Raw genomic sequence first — 19,873 nt, 5'->3', positions numbered from 1 at the left:
AAATCTCGTTTTTGCAGTTCATCTAAGAACGCAGGCCTCAGTCGCGAAGTCAACGTGGTGCCGAATAGACGTGGTAAAGTAGTGCGCGATCGTGTGTTCAATTTGTTCGTGTCCAAAGGTTTCAGCTGATGGGAAAGGTTATCATCGAGCGCTGGGGAATCCCCAGTTTGCTCCTTCTACTCATGGTCGCAACGCCAGCCCGAGCACAAACCGGTATAGTAATCATTGGCGTATGTCTGTTGGAAGAAATCGTACAATACCAAAACATGTCCAAATTCTCCAACGTTCAAAGAATGCGGAATACGGCAACTCGACCCCACACTGCTGGTGTACGGAGGAACTACCTCACTGCCGGGAGAATGGCCATGGCATGTTGCGCTCTTCAGGAAACAGCTCGAAAGACCGGAGTATCTTTGTGGAGGCTCGATTATTAGCGAACATTTTGTGCTTTCAGGTAAAGTCCTTCATTTAAATTTAGTGACAAAACTAAGACATAAGAGTAACTTGTTTTTCAGCTGCCCACTGCTTCGGGGAGAAACATCCCTATATGTATTTTTTCAAAGCCGGAGTAATCCAACTATACAATGATACCAATCGTAACGTGAGTCATTATGATCTTGCCGAAATCATCATCCATCCGAAGTATGACGCAGGAAAATTCATCAACGACATTGCCTTGGTCCGTCCCGATCGAACGATAGCCTTTTCAACGGGAAAAATACTACCAATTTGCTTATGGCCGGAGAAAGATTCGAGCCTGCTGGAAATGTTGCTAAAAAAATCGGTTGGAATCGCAGCTGGATTTGGAAAAACGGAGGGAGAAGAATTCAGTGAATTTTTGCAGCATACAAACATAACCGTCTTCCCCAGAAATGAGTGTACAAAGCTTTTGACAAAAACCAACCGATTCCTGCAGGAGGATGAGAATAAGATATGTGGTATCGGAGAAAAATCCACCGTGTGTCAAGGGGACAGTGGTGGTGGGCTGTACATTTCGGTAAAACCCGACGACGGCGTTACATGGTTCCTGAAAGGGCTGGTCAGTTTTTCACCGCGAAAAGACCACGAGAGTGGCATGGTCAGTGCCTGTGATCCCGATCTTCCCGCTTTCTACACCGACGTAGCGAAGTTCAGGGGCTGGATCGACGAGCGTGATAAGATTATCGGCGAGCAGAACCTTCTCAAGCAGTCGAGTTGTGGTGCTGTGAGGAAAAATAATTACACCAACGAGATCGAACAGGCGGTGGTCAATCAGTATCCGTGGAACGTGCTTCTAGAGTACACGCGTACGAGAAAGGATTCCACTGAGCAGCTTCTTACCTGCAGCGGAGTGTTGGTACATCCTCGCTATGTGCTGACTGTGGGACATTGCGCCACAGGCATGTTGAGCAAGTACAAACTGTGAGTGTTCACTTCTGTCACTTTATGTTTTGTTAGATACACTAATCTTTTAAATATATTTATTTCTTTTTAAGGACATCGGTACGTGTCGGTGAATTCAACATCAATACGCCGGAGGACTTGGACGCATCGGTACCAGCCAAAAGTTTCACATCACAATCTGTCGACATTGAAAAGGTCCTTCCTCACCCGCAAATGAATAATCCGCTGTACAGCAATGATTTGGCGCTTATCAAACTCAAGCACGAAGCCGGTACGGGCAAAGAGAACGTCCTTCCAATCTGTCTGCCCAGTGTGGACGAATACAAGGAGGAGGGCGTGACGTTGACCGGCTGGAAGCGGAGCAAACGGCTCTTCCCGAAGCTCGAGCAGGACGCGATGAACATTTCCTCGGCCGCCCAGTGCCAAAACCAGTACAGTGCGCTCCAGCTGGACCTTCCCTCGGCCGACGATATGCTCTGCGCTCAGTACAAAAGTCGCGCGAAGGGCCGCTGTCACAACTACGCCGCCGGATCGCCGCTGCAGTACATCAAGGTGGTCGACCAGAAGCCCCGCTACTTCCTGGCCGGACTGATGATGTTCAGCTTACCGCACTGCCGACCGAACGCCACCGAGGTGTTCGTGAGCCTTGTTGGGTCCACCAAGTGGATCAAAAACACCATCCTCATCTCCTAGAAGCCATTCGACAGTGTAAGAAAAGCGATTAAATAAAACAGGAGCATCTGTTGAAGCATACGACAACATACATGTCTCTGAAAATCATAGGAAAAAACATATTTCGTCATCTTCCAAATGCAAATGCAAATTTTCAGCTGCAACTGATTGGTTGCGCGAACCGGGAATTTGAAGGTCAAATTTTCAACGAGGCAGAGGTCATCGAACCGAATACGTATGACTACAGTATGTCCCATAAAAAAATGCGAAAATCGGTACCTTAGATTCAAATAATTTTTTTCAAACAAAATAATCAAACAAATTGTAATTTAAGGAAGGGAATCGTTTTTTAAGCCTTAAATGATTACATTAATAATTTGGTATACCATTTTTCTTGATCGCCCGCCTCGAATCAGTTTTCGAGATCCACGCCTTGGCAATTGTAGCTGTCAGGGATCCAACGATGGTGCTAGAACGTTCACAGGCTTTAACCTGAGCATGTGCCCATGTTGTTTAATCCAAAGGATTCAAGTCCGGACTGGTGGGAGGTGAAATGTAATTGCCCAAAATTCCATGTTTTTATTCAGCCATAGTTGAGTCCTTTTTGAAGTACGTCACGAGGCTGAAACCTATTGAAAAATGATGTGTTTTTGTGCTCCAAAGTTTGCTTTTATCCATGGCAGAACGTGGTCCTACAAAATGTTCATATTACCTCGGTATTAAATTTTAATTCAGCTTTGATGAATGCTGATGGCATTTTAAAGCTATTGGGCGAAATGGTCTCAAAATCTATGACTCCGGCCGAAAGTTTGGTTATAAACTTGATTTTCAGGGTCTTTGGAACATCCTCAATCTTCTTGGGTGTTATAAGCCTGTCTGTACGTGTGTTAGACACGGGATCGACGAAGGACATTTTTTCATCAGAGAATACGACGACGGTATTCTTTTGTTTTGATGTTGACACCAAACGTGTCGAGAACTCCAGCCGTAGTTGTTTGATTCGGTCTGTTACAAGGTGACGCTTTACTCTGACTCTGGACGAACATTTCAAGTCATGTTTGATCAACCGATGCATGGTAGATTTTGAAATATCGGCTTCCTTAGCCGATTTCCTAATCGATCTGCTACGATTTTGTCTCACTCAACCTCTCATTGATCTGATGCCCTTTGGCGTGCGAGTGGACCGTGAATGGCCACTTCCTGGCATCATGGGATGTGGTCCATCAAGGGGTGATCGTTGGATACGGTAAACAGAAGCCAGGTGGCATCCCGCGATCGATACAATTTGTTTTACGGGCATTTGGGCGAGCAGTAAACTAATCACAATGTATTAACGTACATTTTTCTCAACTTTATTATTCGAGAATCACTTCTTTGGTTACATCTTCTCATAGTATACTACCAGATGATTACACACACACATGACCACCGTAAAAATAACGTTTTAAGTTACCCAAAAAAGCATTGAAAATTTTCGCATTTTTTTATGGGACATACTGTACTGCTAGCGCCCTCTAGTAAGGGGGATATTGAAATAATGCTTTCAAAACCTTCCGCTAGACGACGGTCTTAAGGTCAAGTTTTCCGGTTCGCCCGGTTCACCCAAGGTTTAGACAGATAGCCCAAGGTACAGAAAACACCGTTTTGGTTTTTAACTTTTGAATTTTCAATCACAATTTTCCGTTTATTTCAAACAGTTTCCTTTGCGAAGTGTTCCTATTAATTATTAATTCAAATGAAATCAACCCCGATGGGAGATTGAGAACCGATGGCGTCCATTGACCAGTTCGTCGGACGTACAGCTTCAGGTAATGGTTTGTGTAAGATAAGAAACCATGGTAAAAGAAGTTATCCACTTTCCATTCTGCAACATGCTTATTTTACTTGGGTTTAAAAAAAATGGATGAAAAATGGTTTATTGGGATCCTTTGATGACGTTGCCCGTGTGTTGTATAGACTAAATCTTCCCTGCTAGTGTCCTACAACTCCCGATCGATGGAGCCTCCGATGGGATTTTATGGCGCGGGGACAGAAGAGTCATAGGCGGGTTAGGCGTTCTAGAGGCTCCAAGCAACTATAATTTGAAGTACACATGTATTCATCATACATTTGTTTAGTTTTAAAAGTCATAAAGTTTCAATCATTAACAATACGGCAACGTCCGTCATACCTCAATAAATAAATAAAATTTCAATCAAGATTTAGATTCAACTAAAATTCACTTCAATTTTTTATTCAATGGAATTTTTCTTTTATTTTGCTTATTTCTTGCGATATCATCAAAAACAATCGAAGAAAATGCATGGCATCATTTTCTATCAAGAAAATAAAAAATGATTTTTTTTTTACTTTTCAATAAAATTGCTTTCAGTCAAAATCACGAGATGGCGACGATTGGTTTCGTTCTCTTCATCAAAACTCAATTCTGATAATTCAGGTATACAATTCTTACATTTTCATATTCTGTTTTTACTTTTATTTCGAAGTAAATTCTTAAACTCGTCACGCATTTGAAAAGTCACGGAACTGTGTGGCGAAATAATTTCAGGATTGAAATTTAAAATAAAACAATGCGTAAAAAGTTGCAGCTGCTTAATTAGCTTACCCTATGATCCACCTGAGAAGAACTAACCTCTGCTACGCACAGATGGACGGTCGTGAAGGAGGAGGAGTATGCTGCGCCATCAATTGAAGATTTTACACAAAACGATCAAATTATACTACCAATTTTTGTGATACATACTAGAAAACAAAATTGACTTTGATAAGGTTCGATCACATTCAATGTTTTTGCAGAGAAAGAGAGAGATTTCATTTGAATGATATTTTTATTACGAAGAATAATTAAAAAACAACTTGTTGTTCTACTTTTTAAGATTAAGCATACAAACTTTTCTATTTGGAGTGGAATATTATAAATGGGGCTTTCCGGTTGCACCTGTGTTCGGTTCAAGATAACGTTCGGTTATGTAAAGGAAACAGCTACAAGCATTGAAATAACATGCCTTTGGTTAAAAAGGAAAAAACAAGGTTTTAAAAATTTGGTAATGATTACAAAAAAAAACTTCAAAACCCACCTTTACCTAGGAAATTCAACCTTTTCAGTAAATATGCTACCACCGCCCGCAGCTTGCAGTATTACATGACCCACAGCTATGGTACATATCAATGGGATATAAAAAAGACGCTAAAAGACAAGAGACATAGTTTTTTCAAATATCACATAAAATTGTTGCGTCACTTGGCTGCATGCAGTGATGGTTGAAAAACAATTGAAATGTTAAGAAAAAACATTTAAAAAATTAAAGTGTCCGCTTGATTCTTCAACCTTATCCCATTGTGAGCTCTGCGGAGGCTGCCATCCCAAAGATTGCAATTAATACTTCCAAGATAATGTTATAATTTTGATGGAAAATTTAAATTTCCCGGCGCATTCATTGCTGAAAAAAAAAGCTCCCAACTATTGCAAAGCTTTCGTTTGTGTAATTCGAACATCCAAACGTGCTCGTTGCACTGTAATGCGATGCAATGCGAGGAGTTATTTTGTACCTGTACCTTCGCTTTACCCATTCTGGTAGGCACATTTTTCCGGTGGACCTGATGGCGGGAAAGCTCGAATTCTCTGGAAACATTTCCGAAAATCTCACCCTTGTACGCAGCGTGCCGTGAGGATTACAAACACGGGAGGGTAAAATTCCTCCGATTCACCGGCGAAGCAGCATTCCTCCCCGAATGGATGCACCCATCGGCACCACACGTGAAATGTGCATTCCATACGTCCACGTGCCTGTGCCGATGTTTGTGCGTGCACGTTCGAATGGAGTCCGATTGTGTGTGGATTGTTGTGTTCGTCCATTTTCTCAAAGCGTCAGCCGCAAAAGGACGCCATTTCGCCGTACACTCGGTACGGGTCGGGTAGCCTTCGGGGGCGGAAGAATAATTTTCCAACCCTCTTCACCCCTCCTTCTCCCTTCCTTCACCCGTGTTGTTTGGGAGCTTCCGAAAGTGGACGCTTTGACGGCAAACAGAAAGACAAAAAAAAAGCGTCCGTCCGTACGACGCACGCCCGGCATGCAGCCGGTAAACCGAGAGGAAAGCCCGGAGGAATGGGGTTTTCCCGGGAGGGTGGCTTGCTGCTGGTTGTCCTGGCAGCGCGGGCCCGTAATAAAACCGGCAAGCATCGCAAGCCGTATTCGGAAGCTTCGGCGGGTCGGCGAATCGACCGACTCGGTCGTCGTTATCGTCCTCGTCGTCGTCGTCGTTTCATAAATAAACAAATCGCTTTTCCGGATGCTGCGGTGCGTGGGGTGGTTTTCCGCGGCACGGGGGACAGTGGGGAATGGCACGCGCAAACTCTCTCCATTCGCGCCACCGTCCCTTTCACTCCCTTTCGGCGAAAGCTGGTTGAGAAATGAAGAGAGCCGTGAGAATGAAAAGCGTTCCATAGGAAAATGTGCTGCTCCTCGATGGAGAGATTTGGCAAGTTTTCCGTTTGTGGAGCTTCGCTCGAAGGAAAATGGAAAATCATTCCTGGAGCAACAAAGATAGAAACACTCAGTGTGAGAGAGGAAAAATTGTGAAAATTCGCCAACGAGATCGAGAAATAGAGAAAGAGAGAGAGAGAAAAGCAATCGGTTGCCGAACCGAAACGCGTCGCAAGTTCGGGAGGAAAATCCTTTCGGGCTCATTGACTGCCACCGGGTCTGCCCGCCCCGGCTCCACCGCAGGGATTTCCACCCCGTCCGCCCCCGGTCAGGGACTCGCGGCCCGAACAAACCCCGAATGCCGCGAACGCACACGCGTCTCGGGGACGTCGCACTCGCTCCGCGCTCAGACACGAGTGGACGTTCGAAGCCGGCAGATCGAATTTTTGCACGTCGCCGTCGCCATCTCGGGCACTTTACGCGTCCTGGCAAGCTGCCGGGCTCTCGAAGGGACACACTCCAGGACCTGTGTACGCGCGCGCGTGTGTGTCGGTGTGTGCAGTGTGTGTGTGCGGTGTGCGTCCCGGTCTAGCCATACGCGCGCTTTTGCGTATGTGTGTATGTGCGAAACCCGCTGGAACTGGTTTACGGCCCGGTGGCCGAATGTACAGTTTTTCCTTCCGGCCGGAAGCGGAAGCGTCGATTTCCACGGAAAAGCGGCAATGCTGCATCGCGCTGGTCGAGGAGAGATTGTTTTGATGTGAAAACTGCCGCTTTGTGCAGCGAAACCGCTTTGAAGTAAGTTCTATCTGCGTCCGAATGGTGGAATATTCAACCCTCGGGGTTTCCCGGAACAGTGGTAGTGGAAAATTTAATTTGTAGAACAAGGATCTCCCTGTTTAGATCCTAGGAGAATAGTTTTTCGCAAGTGTGTGCCTGATGTGATCAAAAGTTTGAACATGTGGTTGATTGTGCTAATGAAAAAGATGGCGGAAAACAAGCAAACACTCGTTTTTATTAAAGTTTAAGCAAGTGATTCATTCTTCAAATACGTTTATCTCAAAACCACATGAATACCAGTGTGTTATATAGCGTAAGAAAACGCGAGGTTGTAGAAATATGAGCTCGAAACTGTTTGTGAGAGATATTTTTTATCCCGTTTTGAAAATAAAAAAGATTTCCAATACTTCGGCCACGAACTCAAAATCCATCCATAAAAACAAGGAAAAAATCTAATCTAATTGGCAAAAGGAAAACTTATCGAACTCAACTTAGGTATTCGAATAAAATTTTTGCAATAAAAAAGGATAATTTTTCAAAATCATCCACAGTTTTACCCATATAATATAATTTTAACAGAATCGATCCAAAAAAAGGGATGGATTCCACTTGAAACAGTGACTTCCCATAACACGATCTGGCGCAGCGTAACCTTAACTCGCTTGCATGCCCCTTGGGTGAGCCGAAACTCGTAAAAACATATTTTGGAAAGAAAAATTTCAAGAAACAAAGCGGAAAGATTCCGGACCGGCCATAAATGCAACCGTGTTCGCTTCGCTTGAGTGGAAGAGTTACGACCTCGCGCGGGGTTTTCAAAATGATGAACGCTACCGACGCTTTCGGTGTGTTCGTTCGTTGAAGATCGAGTTCCAGAATGCTAGGCTATCATGATGTCATGCACATGCTGTGAGAACTTATGCTGCCGTTTGCGTCTGTTTTTATTTTTCTGGTGCGAGCTCTTGTTCCGACATCGAACGCGCATCGACATTCTACCCGATTGCTTTGACAAAGCCAGCCTTTAGTGCACTTGCACTCTTGTCTGGATGATGGCTTTATATTTTCTCCTCTCTTTTTGTTTCAATTCCATCTTCAAGATGTACTCCGCGTAACGGATGCGATGAAACGTAACGTCGATATAGGGGACGTGATCGAGCCCCTGCACGGAGAGGTTCATTTCCTGCACCCCTCGAGGGGTGCTTTTTCCGCATTCACCCCCAGCAACTTCGCAACCGATCGTTCTAAGACCCTGACGGGACGCGGCGCGATAAACTAATTAAAAAGTCAAATCACATCAACCTTCTCCGGTGTGCTTAGCTGCTGACTCGTATAAATACATATGGCCCCGACCCTCCTCCTCCTCGAGAGAGAGAGAGGTTCCTCGATCTCGATCGGCGTGGTGGACGTTTGTGTTTGTGTTTCTCCCCCCTCCCCGGGTGTCCCTCCGTTGTGTGCGTGCGTGGGTGCTACGATAATGGACGAGGTGTCGGGCCGCTACCTCGAGGGCCCTTTTTTCCCGATGGCCAGCCCAGCGTCGTCGCGACAAATAATAATGTCTAGCAATTATGCTACGTCACCCGCAGCAGTGGTTCGGCCGGGCTCGTTGACCCCCGGTGGGCCAGCATCGAGTGCCAGTGGGTCACACGGCATGCATCGTGCGCGCTTATGCTCCTGCTGCCGACCAGCGTTTCGACCCTAAGCATCGCACCATAAAAGGCCCTTTTTCCCTACTTCCGGAGATTCCTTGCACCACAACTCAACCGTAACCGCTCGGGAGCCCTTCCCCTCCAAAGGGAAGCAACAAAGCCACGCTGTCTCTCCTTCTACCTTCCTCCGTTGTCCGTTTTTTTCCTTTGTTTTGTTATGTTTTTGATTTTATGTTTTGGAAAAGGTCATGCTTTTTTACAATCCTTTCCACTCTCTCGATGGCACTTGTTCCCGTTCCCCACGGTTTTGGGGGATGGAATGCCCACCGTGCAGCTCACAAGCCCTCTGACCCTTGGGGTGCTGGAAACAATGGATTTCTTTTGAACTGCTGCTTTCCCAAATGCACAACGCCATTGGCGGAATTTGGGAAAAAAAAACTCACGGCATGCTGCGTCATAGGGAAATTCATTTTATGTGACTTTTTGCTTTGAAGTCTTTGAAAAAATGGCTTTAAGTGTTTAATTTGAGCTGTGCATTCGGTCGAGAAATTAAACATCCATTACTTTCGCGACGATTCTGAGGCCATCAAACAATCGAAACGCGCGGTTCAACGCGGCATCCAATATGTTTTACTATCTTATCTTTACGCCGTCACAGCCAAAAGGAAATCAAAGGCCATTAATTCCTCGACCGTTTTACCCCGCGGGGTGGTAAATAGAACCAGTAAGACTTGGAAAAAAAATAACAACATCATTCCGGGTCAATTTCCGAATATGCTTTTTCTCGTTAATTTGTATGTGTGTGTGTGTGTTTTTCTTATTTCGTTAAATACCGTGAGTCATTCGATTAAATTTTTAACTGCCCCGTGTCGGTTATCACTTTCATCGCGCGGCTGTTGATCGGACGCGGTCTATGCGTATGCTGTCGCATAAGATCTTTCTTGTGCTGTCCCTCTGCATGCATGTGTGCGTGATTGTTCCACCACATGCGCGACAACACGATCGCGATCTGGCGCGAAGCGCACACAGTTTCACGGCAAGCATCATTTAAAGTCAATTCTGACCAGTTTGTTTAGCTGATTTTATGTTTTTTCTGCCTCTCGCTCTTTCGCGCGCTCGCTGGAAGTATATCCTTTTCGCCTGCTTAGCGTGTGGCGAAGGTAGAGAAGAGAGGGCGGGGGAACCGCGTTCCTCGAAGCCGCGCACGATAACTGCATAGCGATGACGCATTCGCTTGCGCTGGTAGGGTAACGTGAGGCATTTTGCACTCGAAATGTTTTTCAATCCACTTTGTACAACATCGTTTCCACCTTTTTAACTATATAATTCTAGCAGCAAACGTTGTAGAGATTCGTGTTTATTATGCTATGGATGTATGAAATGCAAAAATAGGGTTCTATTCCCATAGTCAAGTCGAGTATCACTGTGCTCGATTTCGTATTCCAAACCATCAAGGTGGGTGTGATAAATTTGTTCAATATGTTTGTTTTTGTAATTTCATAGTAAGATGAATGAAATAAAAAATAAATCATATTCAGATAAACGAAAATGCAAAGGAATTCCAAATTAAATCTGATGAAGGTAATGTCTTCTGAGATAATATTTTCAACTTTACTCGACAGTGATAGCGATACTCGGTTCGACTATCAGAATAGGATCCAAAATGCCTCTATTAGAATCAAGCTGGCAACATATCGCCAGTAAATGTCATAAACAAATAAATAATGCATGAGTTGTCATGGCAGAATAAACTCTTGCTTTTAATGATGCATTTGTGCCTCATAGTGTATCAGTTGAAGCCTAGTACGCTTAACTATGGATGCTATTTTTTTCTCAAACCAAAATTGTTGTAACCCCTGCACAGTTTTGCATGAGCCCGACTCGGGCGAGCCAATGGAATTTGTACTGCTTTAGGACGAGCCTGGCTCGGACAGTTTTTTGTCGTACGTTTGTTTCGAGTGCACCTCCTTGGAAAAGACGTTCTTCTGGGTTTGTTTCATATTTTTGTTCGTACTTTTATTATGTACAATTGAAACTAATCTATGCAATTGAACCAAAGTTTAGCTTATTATCAACAACTTATTGCTGATTACAATCACAAACAATGCATGTGCAAATTGATCATCATTTAATAAAAAAAAATCAAATATTTTTTGTAACATATATTTTTCTCTACGGTTCTAGATCAAAATCTATACAAAAACACAAAAAAAAACAGCGTGATGATTTTTTGAGTTGTTGAAAAATGCCTGCTCAACTGCATTACATCATTTATATTCTTATACCTTAACAGATATTAGTCATCATTCAGTAAGTCCAACAACTCAACGCAAAACATCAATTACATTGTTTGTTAATTTTCATTTTGTTTCCAATTTTTCATTTCCATTACTAAAAGATATGGTTAACCATTGTCATTGTAGGTAAAACACAAGCTGGTGCATTTTACCTCGCCTTGGGTGCATCTTACCCGGCTTTCTCCTATTGTTAAGCCGCGCATACAAGCCGGTATTGAGCATCGCGCTGGTATTGGTGTTCCACGCGAGTCTGTCGAAACAAGTGTAGCGCGTTTGTTTGCGATAGAAAGCCGCGCGGTTTGGACCGCGCCGGGCCGAGCGGTCACGGAACGGGGAAAAAGGGAGGAAAAACAACAACACAAACCAGAATGAGGGGTTCCAGCGTGAGCGTGATGTCAGCGCGCGAGTCAGTGATCGTACGGATGCCGGTTCGTGCGGGCGTGTGATGTTTTTTCGAGCGTCGTTCGCTTGTTTGTCCCATCGATTTCCCGTTCGCTTCTGCGAGTCTACGCGCGATACAGCGACCAATCCGTCCCTTTGGGCGTCAAATCGCGCCGGACCCATTGTGCATTTAGTGAGTACATATCAATCCAATTGATAAAAGAATGCATTCCGGACGAGCGGTTTCCCTTCCCCTCGGACGACCGATAAAAAAAAAAACATTGCGTTGGTGCTTGGTCCATCCCTCGTGGGATGGCAACCGACCCTCCCTGGCTCGCTTGGGAGAGGGTCAAGATCACTTTCTCTTTCACCGTATAGAACGGTCTATGGTACGGCCGTAGAACCGGATCGGGATGTTGACCATAACCTCGGGAAGGCAGCGTGTGTTGGAGTGTGAAAAGGGTGAAAAGATTCTTCGTTGGAAGTGGATTGAGGAGATGTTGGTAGAATGGAGGAGGCAGCTTGGAGTGGAACCTCGATTGTGATGGCATTCTTCTTGCCCTATCCTAACACATAGAAACACAGGCACACACAAACACACCCCGCTGCGTGGTGATGCATTTAGATAAATAATCATTTCCGCCATTTGCACGCACGGTTCGTGAGGAGGAGGGTTTTTTTTCTGTGCCTTATTATTACCATTTTTTTCCATTCCACTCTAGACGGCAACAATTCCCGAAATAGATCATCCACATCACGGATATCGGAGGGGTGTTTCGCGCTCGTCCCGACTGGAAAATCGTTTTATTAAATCGCTTCTTCTTTTATTTTTGAAGATCGAATCTCTCGAGGGTGCGTGACCGGGTGATTTCGAGCCGGTTGTTTTGTCTCTTGTGGCTCCACTTTTTTTTGTTTTGTTTGGTTAGGTTTATTCCTCCCACTAACAAATGCAGTGGATTGCCTCCATTGTTCATGGTGTGCGGGTGAGCTGTCAAATGTTGATGTGGCTTCCGATATCCCAACTCGGGTTTTAAAGATCGTTCTACAGCAGAGATTGTTTTTTTTCTTGGCGAGAAGAAAATATCCATAAGGAACTTGATTTCCTTTACCGTAAGCGGTTTTCGGTTTCAATTTCGACTAATTATTTTCCTTATCCTCGTATTTCTCCCTCGCAGGTTCACGTGGAAGTTTGCTGAAAGAAAATAGAGAACGTTACCACTCCCCACCGTTTACCAAACGTTTTTCCTGTGTACCGTGAAACAAAACAAAACTCGTCAATCGGAGAAATGATTATCAACTAAACCAAAGTTCTACAAGCAAACCAGAGAACGACGATTTCCCCAGCCTGTGCTGTGGTGTGGAAAATTCCATCCCCGAGGAAGTGAGCCGAAGTGTTGTGTGGCCGGCCGATGCGCTGTTTTGCACAAGTCCCGTGTCCAGATTTCGAGCGGTTTCCGATAAAAGTGAGCGCAAAGTGAAAAGTTCCATGGCTACGATGAATTGATAAGCCAAGGCTTGCGCTTTCCTGTGAACGCAATCAACGGAGAAACAAATGGTGTACGAAAATAAATCACAGCTGATTGGAACAGCATCACGGGGTGCGTTGATAAGAGTGTGAACACAATACAAATCCCGAGAGAAAAAAGTTGCATGTTGCGAAAACGAAACGAAAAAGAAACCAATGTTCTCAGCAAATCTGGCACCGACCGTGTGGGCAGTGTGTTTTTATGTGGAAAAATAAGTTAAACAAAACCGTTTCCTGTGACGGTGATGTCGTCATATTGGTGCGTGCACAAATGCAGCAGCATATTGGCGTGAAAATGTATCGCGAAAAATGAGTGTACCATGGTTATCCTTTAGTGATGCAAAACATGTGTCAGAATTAAAATAGAAATAGCGACGCGTTGCGTTTGATTCTGTGTAAAGTTTCAAGTGTTGGAAGTTTTTCGTTCACGATAAGGGCTTTGGGAGACGAAAAAGTTAGCTCAAAGTGATCGAGCAAACCGTTTACGCATACTCGTGCAGAAGGAAACAGGCAAAAGTTGCAGCAGAAAGTGTGATAAATATTGAGGAAAAAAAAAGTGTGTGCTCAATCGATAATCTACAGATCGAAAATTTGGTTTGGCAAAGAAAACATCGGCACATACGCTTTTCCGATCTGTTGGTGTAGTCGGCGGAAAATAAAAACGGAGCAACCATTTTCCGCAACACACACATACAACACAATCGATCGGTTACAACTGAGAACCTCGGCATTGGTGCGAAAAGTTTCTTCGCGGACGGAGGGAAAAATCAGAAACCGTGTTAAGTGAGTTCGCCCGGGCTGCGCGCAAAGCGGAAGGGAAAAGTTCCTCAAAAAGAGTAAAAAAAAAAATCCTCCCCAAGTGGAAAACCGTTGAAAGTGGCCCCCTGCCGGATGCTCGGCCTCCCGGAATGCAGCTCGTTTGCGTTCGATTCCATTATTAATCATCATCGAGCAGTTTTCCGCCGAGTTCTCGAGTTCGCTTTTCCCGCGTGACCACTCCGCGAGGCGAGTGGAGGGGTGCGGTGTGTGCCTGTGTTGTACCGGTTACCGTGTGTCTGTGGTCGTTTCGGTTGATTTTTCCGCACAAGTGTTTCGCGCTTTTCCCCCCGCGAGTGGAAACGAGTGAGTGTAGCCCAGAGTTCGACAGCGTTTGGAAAAAAGAAAAAGAGGGCAAAGAAAGTCTAGAGAAAAGAAGGAAGGGAGTGAGAGAGAGAAAGGAGAATCATATTCTGCCCTTTCAGTGCTTTCACGAATCGTGTGAGTGAGGATACCCGCGTGTAGAGGTGCTTTTTGTTGTGGTTGCTGTTGCTGATTCCGGTTCCGGTTGCTGCAAGGACCGACCCTCTTGACCCTCCGACGATGGATATACTGCCGAGTGGAAGTATCTTCCGGGAGCTGCAGATCATCCACGAAACCGGATGCTTCTCGTCCGAGTCTTCCATCGAGGATCAGTGGCAACAGGTACGTGCAAGTCGATTATCATTCCTTACCACTTTCAGCGAACGTTTTGTTTGGCAGCGGAACGCATTGACTTTTCCGCTTCTTTCTTGTAACTTTACTTATCAACGGTGGCATGAGCATCTGAAAGCAAGCTACTAACGCACAAACCGTTATCAGAGCGTTAGTGAGTCACTGAACCTAAGACTTCGTTTGCGGGCTATTTATTGTTTAGTGATTATAAAGTTGGCTTACCAAAGCAAATTGTTTACGTTCTGGCACATTTAAACTATGACTGATTGCATTGAACGGGTTAGGTCAACTGTCGCTTAATTTACAACCAAATTTGACCAAAGTCAAAGTTTAATCTCTTGGTTATTTTTTTTACTAGACAGTGAAGTAAAAACTAAAACACATACTGAGCAATTATGACAACACTTATTAAAAGAGAAAAGAAAAGAAATGTAAGGCAAACAGAGCACACAGTTTTAGCTGGCTCATGAAACCATAACAAATGATTAATGTTTCCTAAAAACAATCAAACACAGCATAGAAATTGGAAAACGTGATAAATAATTTTCGTGAACGCAATCTAACTTTCCCGATCATAAATAATATACATATTCCCGGTTTCTTTACGGTTGCGCTACCCACTACGTGTATTTGCCACTTCCTTGGTCCACTTGAGCAGATCCGGATTCTTGTTTCCAATCTGTTGTTTATCACTCACCATCCAAAAAAGAAAAAAAAATTCTTGCTGGAAAAGATGATATTTTCCAGGCTCAATACCCCCAACACACCCCGAGGTTCTGTTTGGATTTGGAAACACGAAACCCGAAGCGCTCGAAACTCAAGCCCTTCGAGTGGTCGAGATGGTAACAATTTTCCCCGGCAGCAGTTAATCATAACGAGCGGAGAAAATGTTGCCTAACGATGGAAAATGCTGCCGCTCCAAGAGGGGGAGCGGAAAAGATGCAAAAAGATTGTACGGTTCGGGAAAATGGCAAACGATTGTGCCGTCTGATGAAGTGAGTCAAACTGCAATCATTGGGGTTTTGAAAAATGTTTTCTACCCGGACACTGTTATCGTTCGGCCGGCATTCGGACCGATTGCTCACGCACAGGGCAGCGTTTGCTGTTTGCAGCATTAAGCAATGATGACTGATAAACGTTTGCGAACGATATGTAAACGTCGTTTCGATTTTTTTTATCGTTTCCATTTTGGGACGAAAACCGTTGTCCGAGTGTTTTCGCCCAGATTGACCGGTTATCTGTTCCTTTCACCATCACCACCACTATCCGTGGAAGTGATATTACCTTCTGCTTTCTACTTCTTCCTTTGGTCTCGGAAGCGGTTTTCCCTCATATCGCGTACGAGAACGGAAGTCGGCACGGAACGGCAACTTCCGGCACCATACTGAGCCTAATGACGTGCACGTAAAGGCACCTGTCCGAAAGCGCATTAGTGTTGCGGAACATGGTTCCGGAAAGAATGGATTCTTCCCGCCGACGTCGTACCTTTTTTCCCTTCCTCCGTGTTCCCCCATTTTTTCTTGCCGGTTTTTTTGCCTTCCCTCTTCCACTGCGACATTAGCGAAGACGAAAACGGTTTTCGGATGGACCAGACCAGGGAGGCGGGGGGGGGGGGGGGGGGGGGTTGTCGGGCAAACTTACGTGAGCAAATGGGATCCTTCGGCGAGGAGGGGGAGGGATGGATGCCGGAAAAGCGCGTTACGCCATCTTCACGGTTTCGCACTTTTCCCAAGTGTGGGCTTTCCATCGTTGGCCGGAGTTCCTTCGTCTTCTTGCTGGGGAGAAAAAAAAAAGCGGACGAAAAACAGCAACCGGAAGTCGGTCAGAGAGCGGAACAGCATCACCATCATCACCAACATCGTCAGCTTCAGAAGCATCATCGACGTTATGTGTACAAAAAAAGAAAAGAAAATCGTTCTTTCCGAATCCCTTGATTTCGCGGGGTGGAAAACGCAAGATGGAGTGTGTGATGGTAGGAAAATTAAAGACGTTTCCATGGTAGCAAAATTGTACCAGTGTGTGAGCTCCGTCTGCAAGGCGGGGAGAAGGGGAAAGGACGTCGGCGACGGGCTGGCTGGCGGTTTGGTTTAAGAGCTCCAGCCTGAACGCGGAAGAAAACTCCTTAAACAAGCCATAATTTTCCGTCCGCTTCGCAACCAGACCCGGTCCGGCTTGCTACCCCTTGCCTTGCCTCCTGGCCCCCGGGGCAAGCAAAGAGTTCCTTTTGCTGGTTTTGGGATTTTTCCTTCCCTCGTTCCATCCGCCGGCATCGGAGACGTTGGCCACGTGGAAATGCGTTCCTTGTGCCAGCCGCGATAGAAAAGCGCTGTTTACCGAGACCGTGTCTTCGGTTCTTTGCTTTGGCTGGAAGTTTTCCCCCCTCTACCACCACTCGCTCCGGGGTGGTTTTCTACGCTCTGCCCTCCCCGGAAAGGAACTCTATACGGGACTCGGAAAACCTCGAGCGCCTTTTTCGAAGCTAATATCGTTTCGAACGCGAAGAAGCCTCGTTCGTACGTTGGAAATTCACGGCTCGGGAAAGGACGCTCGTGGGGGAGGGATCTACATTGGATTTCCCTTCACTCGCTTGCCCCCCTCCGAGACCGTCCGAAGGTTGGTTGATGTTGATACGATCAAATCTAGCAGGGATATACACGCGTCGCATACAAACGAAATTTCCTTCGTCCTCCCCGCCGACGGTGTTTCGCATTTTCCGGTCCCTTGAATAAGGTTCCGCAAGCGACCCGCCTCCCCAGCCGTCTACGATGGTGGAAAATCCACGCTTTTCGCGCTCGCATTTTCCATGAGTTTCTGCTACCGCTTTGTTCCTTTTCGGTGCTCGTTAAGGTTTTCCCTCGCGCACGTTTCGTTGGTAATATTTTTCCACCACTCTACACTTGCTCTCTCGCTCTCTCTTGCTCCGTTCCGTTCTTCTCCTGCTGGCCTGGACAGTTTTCCTGCCTCTGCGCGGCGCCGACATGCAGTAGCAGTCTATTTTAAGGAAAATATTTTATTGCCTTAATATTTTCCGTGGGGTTCCGCTCTTTTGCTGTTTACTTTTCCACCGGGGTCCTCCGCGTTGCCGCTTTGCATCATCGGGTTTTGTCACGCACCTCGCCGTGCGGAAAAGCGTGTGGTTTGGATTTTTTCCCTCCGATTTTCCGCCCCTCACACACTTGTACGGAAAACCGACGACCGGTACGGCAAAGGGGCCAATTCGAGTCCCGACAACCTTGGCAACCTTAAAGAAAAATCCGTACCGGTCGCCCAAAGCGCCCTGGGTCGGTACTTGCTTTTTCCACCTTCCGGGCGAGGCACGACGGGGGGTGGGTGGGTTGTTTGTGTGCCCAGGCTGTTTGCTTCTTCTTCTTCTTCGTACTCCTCGGTAGTTTTCCGGCGGCCGTGTGCTCTGTTGGCCAATATTTTGCCGGGGCTTTTTTCCACACCCTCCCTCGTCCCTCGCGCCTGCTGTCAAGGTGGGCTTAAACTTGAGCCACGGAAAGGAAAATCGGGCGGGGTGAAAAAACAGAAAATCTTTGGCAAAGAAAAAACGCGCTACGCAGTAAACAGTGGCCGTGTTTTCCCCCGGCGCATGGCTGGGTGGAACGGTAGGTGGAAAGGGGGCGTCGAAAAAATATGGCCACTCACAAGCAGAAGGAAAAACCCACCGCGATGGCGACGACGACGACGACTTGCACGAGCTTTCGTGCTCTGGAGGTCAGCCGTGGTGTTGCTTCTACTTGTGCCGGGTGCCGGTCGGTTTTGGGGGGTGGGCAGTTGCTGCCCGGCAGTTATGATCCTGATCCGGTCACTTCATTTGGTTTACTTTGGCTGGCCAGCCGTGCTGTCGGTTTCCCGGAGCAACGCGTTCTCGGAACAAGCTTCTCGTTACGGGGGTTTTTCAGGTTATTTTTCCTTACTTTGTTATTTTTCGTCCCCCAAACCCCCGTTGCGCGGCTTGTTTGGCTAGAGTGTGCAGGGTATACACGAGCCGTGCCGTTTTTCATGGACGGAAAATTGGTTTTTCATTGAAAAACATCCGTTTTGACGTTTTCAGTGCGATGGGCAAGAAAGAAACACTGAGGTCCAAGCAAAAAACTTCCGCCCCAGGTTTATACTTCTATTGAACGCCGGACGGAGAACGTAGATGAACGTAAACAATGTTTCGATTGGAGTACATAAATTTATGATTTCAGATTATCATAATTTTCCATTACAGCTCAAGCTGCTTCGATTGAACGTGAGAGGAAAAACAAGAATGAAATAAAGAAAATAAAAAACCCTGAGAAAACCATAACGAGACCGAGTGCATCTGATAGCTGAACGTTATTGGTTTTGCTGCTCCACCTTCCCCGCACCCGCCTCCCGGGAAAAGCCGCACCGTTTTTGGTTTGCGTATTTGCGAAATTAATTTTCCATTTATTTGGTTTCCATAAATGGAAGCTCCCGTTAAAACGAAGCTTATCTCGATAATTTATCGAACGAGTCGAACGTTCAAGGGATGTTTTGGAGTGGAATTTAGTTTGTAAAATTTTCCATCCAATCAGCATGTTTGTTTCATAAAAGGTCCTGCCCGTATCGTAATTGCTCATTTGTGCTAACAAGATACATAACTGGATTTGTAAACAGTTATGGATCGCTCTCAAATTTAATCTTTACAAGAATTTTCCGCTGACAAAATCATTTGTTAATCGAGGTCGCCCTTTATTTGTTCCTTTTAGAAGATTCTTTGAAACGTTAGAACAAAGTTGTCCTGCACAAATAGGAAATAAAACGCAGTATTGTTAAATACGATCATACTTAAACCATAATCATTTTGTTGGGTTTGCCTTTTGTAATAGTAACAACATTGTATCAGTAGTTCTCATCTGTCAAAGTAAAAACATTTGTCACGAACCGCACGATGTGGCGTAGCTGGAAAATGTGTTCATCTCGCTGCGTGTTTCCCTTCAGGTAGGAGAAAATAACCCTTCAAAGAAAGATGTGACCCGGTAGCCGGGAAAGAAAATGATTTTTCCGAAGAAAAACTGCACCGAGGAATGACGCCGTTCGTCCTTCGGTGAACCTTTCTTTATTGCATTGCGTGGTTTTGCCTAGTTTTTCTCGCGACACTCCCCGTTGATGACGGTTGGATTGTGCAAAGGATGGAAATTCAATTAAAGTTTTTCGCACCGCACCGGCTAACGAACCCGCCGGAATGGGAACCGGGCGGTTTTCCCTGTCGTGCACAGTGGCACCGGCGTTTTCCGGAAGGCCGATGGTCGTTGAAGATGTTGATAATGATTTTCCGCTCCCCGG

General features: G+C 45.5%; 2 protein-coding genes across 3 annotated transcripts in view; both read left to right on the top strand.

The window, feature by feature from the left end:
* The first annotated feature begins 1,075 nt into the window (after window positions 1-1,075).
* On the top strand, window positions 1,076-2,076 carry LOC131264911 (serine protease easter-like). Its single transcript, XM_058267175.1, has 2 exons — window positions 1,076-1,401; window positions 1,476-2,076. Exons 1-2 carry the CDS (start codon window positions 1,076-1,078, stop codon window positions 2,074-2,076), a joined length of 927 nt encoding a protein of 308 aa, XP_058123158.1.
* Window positions 2,077-7,149: 5,073 nt separating this feature from the next.
* Window positions 7,150-19,873, top strand: part of LOC131266827 (Krueppel-like factor 7) — a 247,477-nt gene continuing 234,753 nt past the window's right edge. Inside the window, exons 1-2 of one of the 2 annotated variants that reach the window (XM_058269483.1) lie at window positions 7,150-7,277; window positions 12,756-14,566. In XM_058269483.1, the coding sequence (XP_058125466.1) occupies window positions 14,465-14,566 (102 nt within the window). In that variant the 5' untranslated portion in view covers window positions 7,150-7,277; window positions 12,756-14,464. Of the gene's footprint in view, window positions 7,278-11,719; window positions 11,778-12,755; window positions 14,567-19,873 lie in introns of those variants that run through there. The other variant, XM_058269484.1, reaches the window with a different exon arrangement.

This window comes from Anopheles coustani, chromosome 2, assembly GCF_943734705.1.
Source record: "Anopheles coustani chromosome 2, idAnoCousDA_361_x.2, whole genome shotgun sequence".
In the NCBI taxonomy this organism is placed as follows: Eukaryota; Metazoa; Arthropoda; class Insecta; order Diptera; family Culicidae; genus Anopheles; species Anopheles coustani.
This window is presented reverse-complemented; position numbering and strand designations above follow the sequence as displayed.

Bases quoted from the DNA above. Each gene is read 5' to 3' on its own strand.
- LOC131264911 (XM_058267175.1), top strand. From the start codon at position 1,076: ATGGTCAGTGCCTGTGATCCCGATCTTCCCGCTTTCTACACCGACGTA. The intron at 1,402-1,475 runs GTGAGTGTTCAC...TTTCTTTTTAAG, and splicing joins ATGTTGAGCAAGTACAAACT to GACATCGGTACGTGTCGGTG.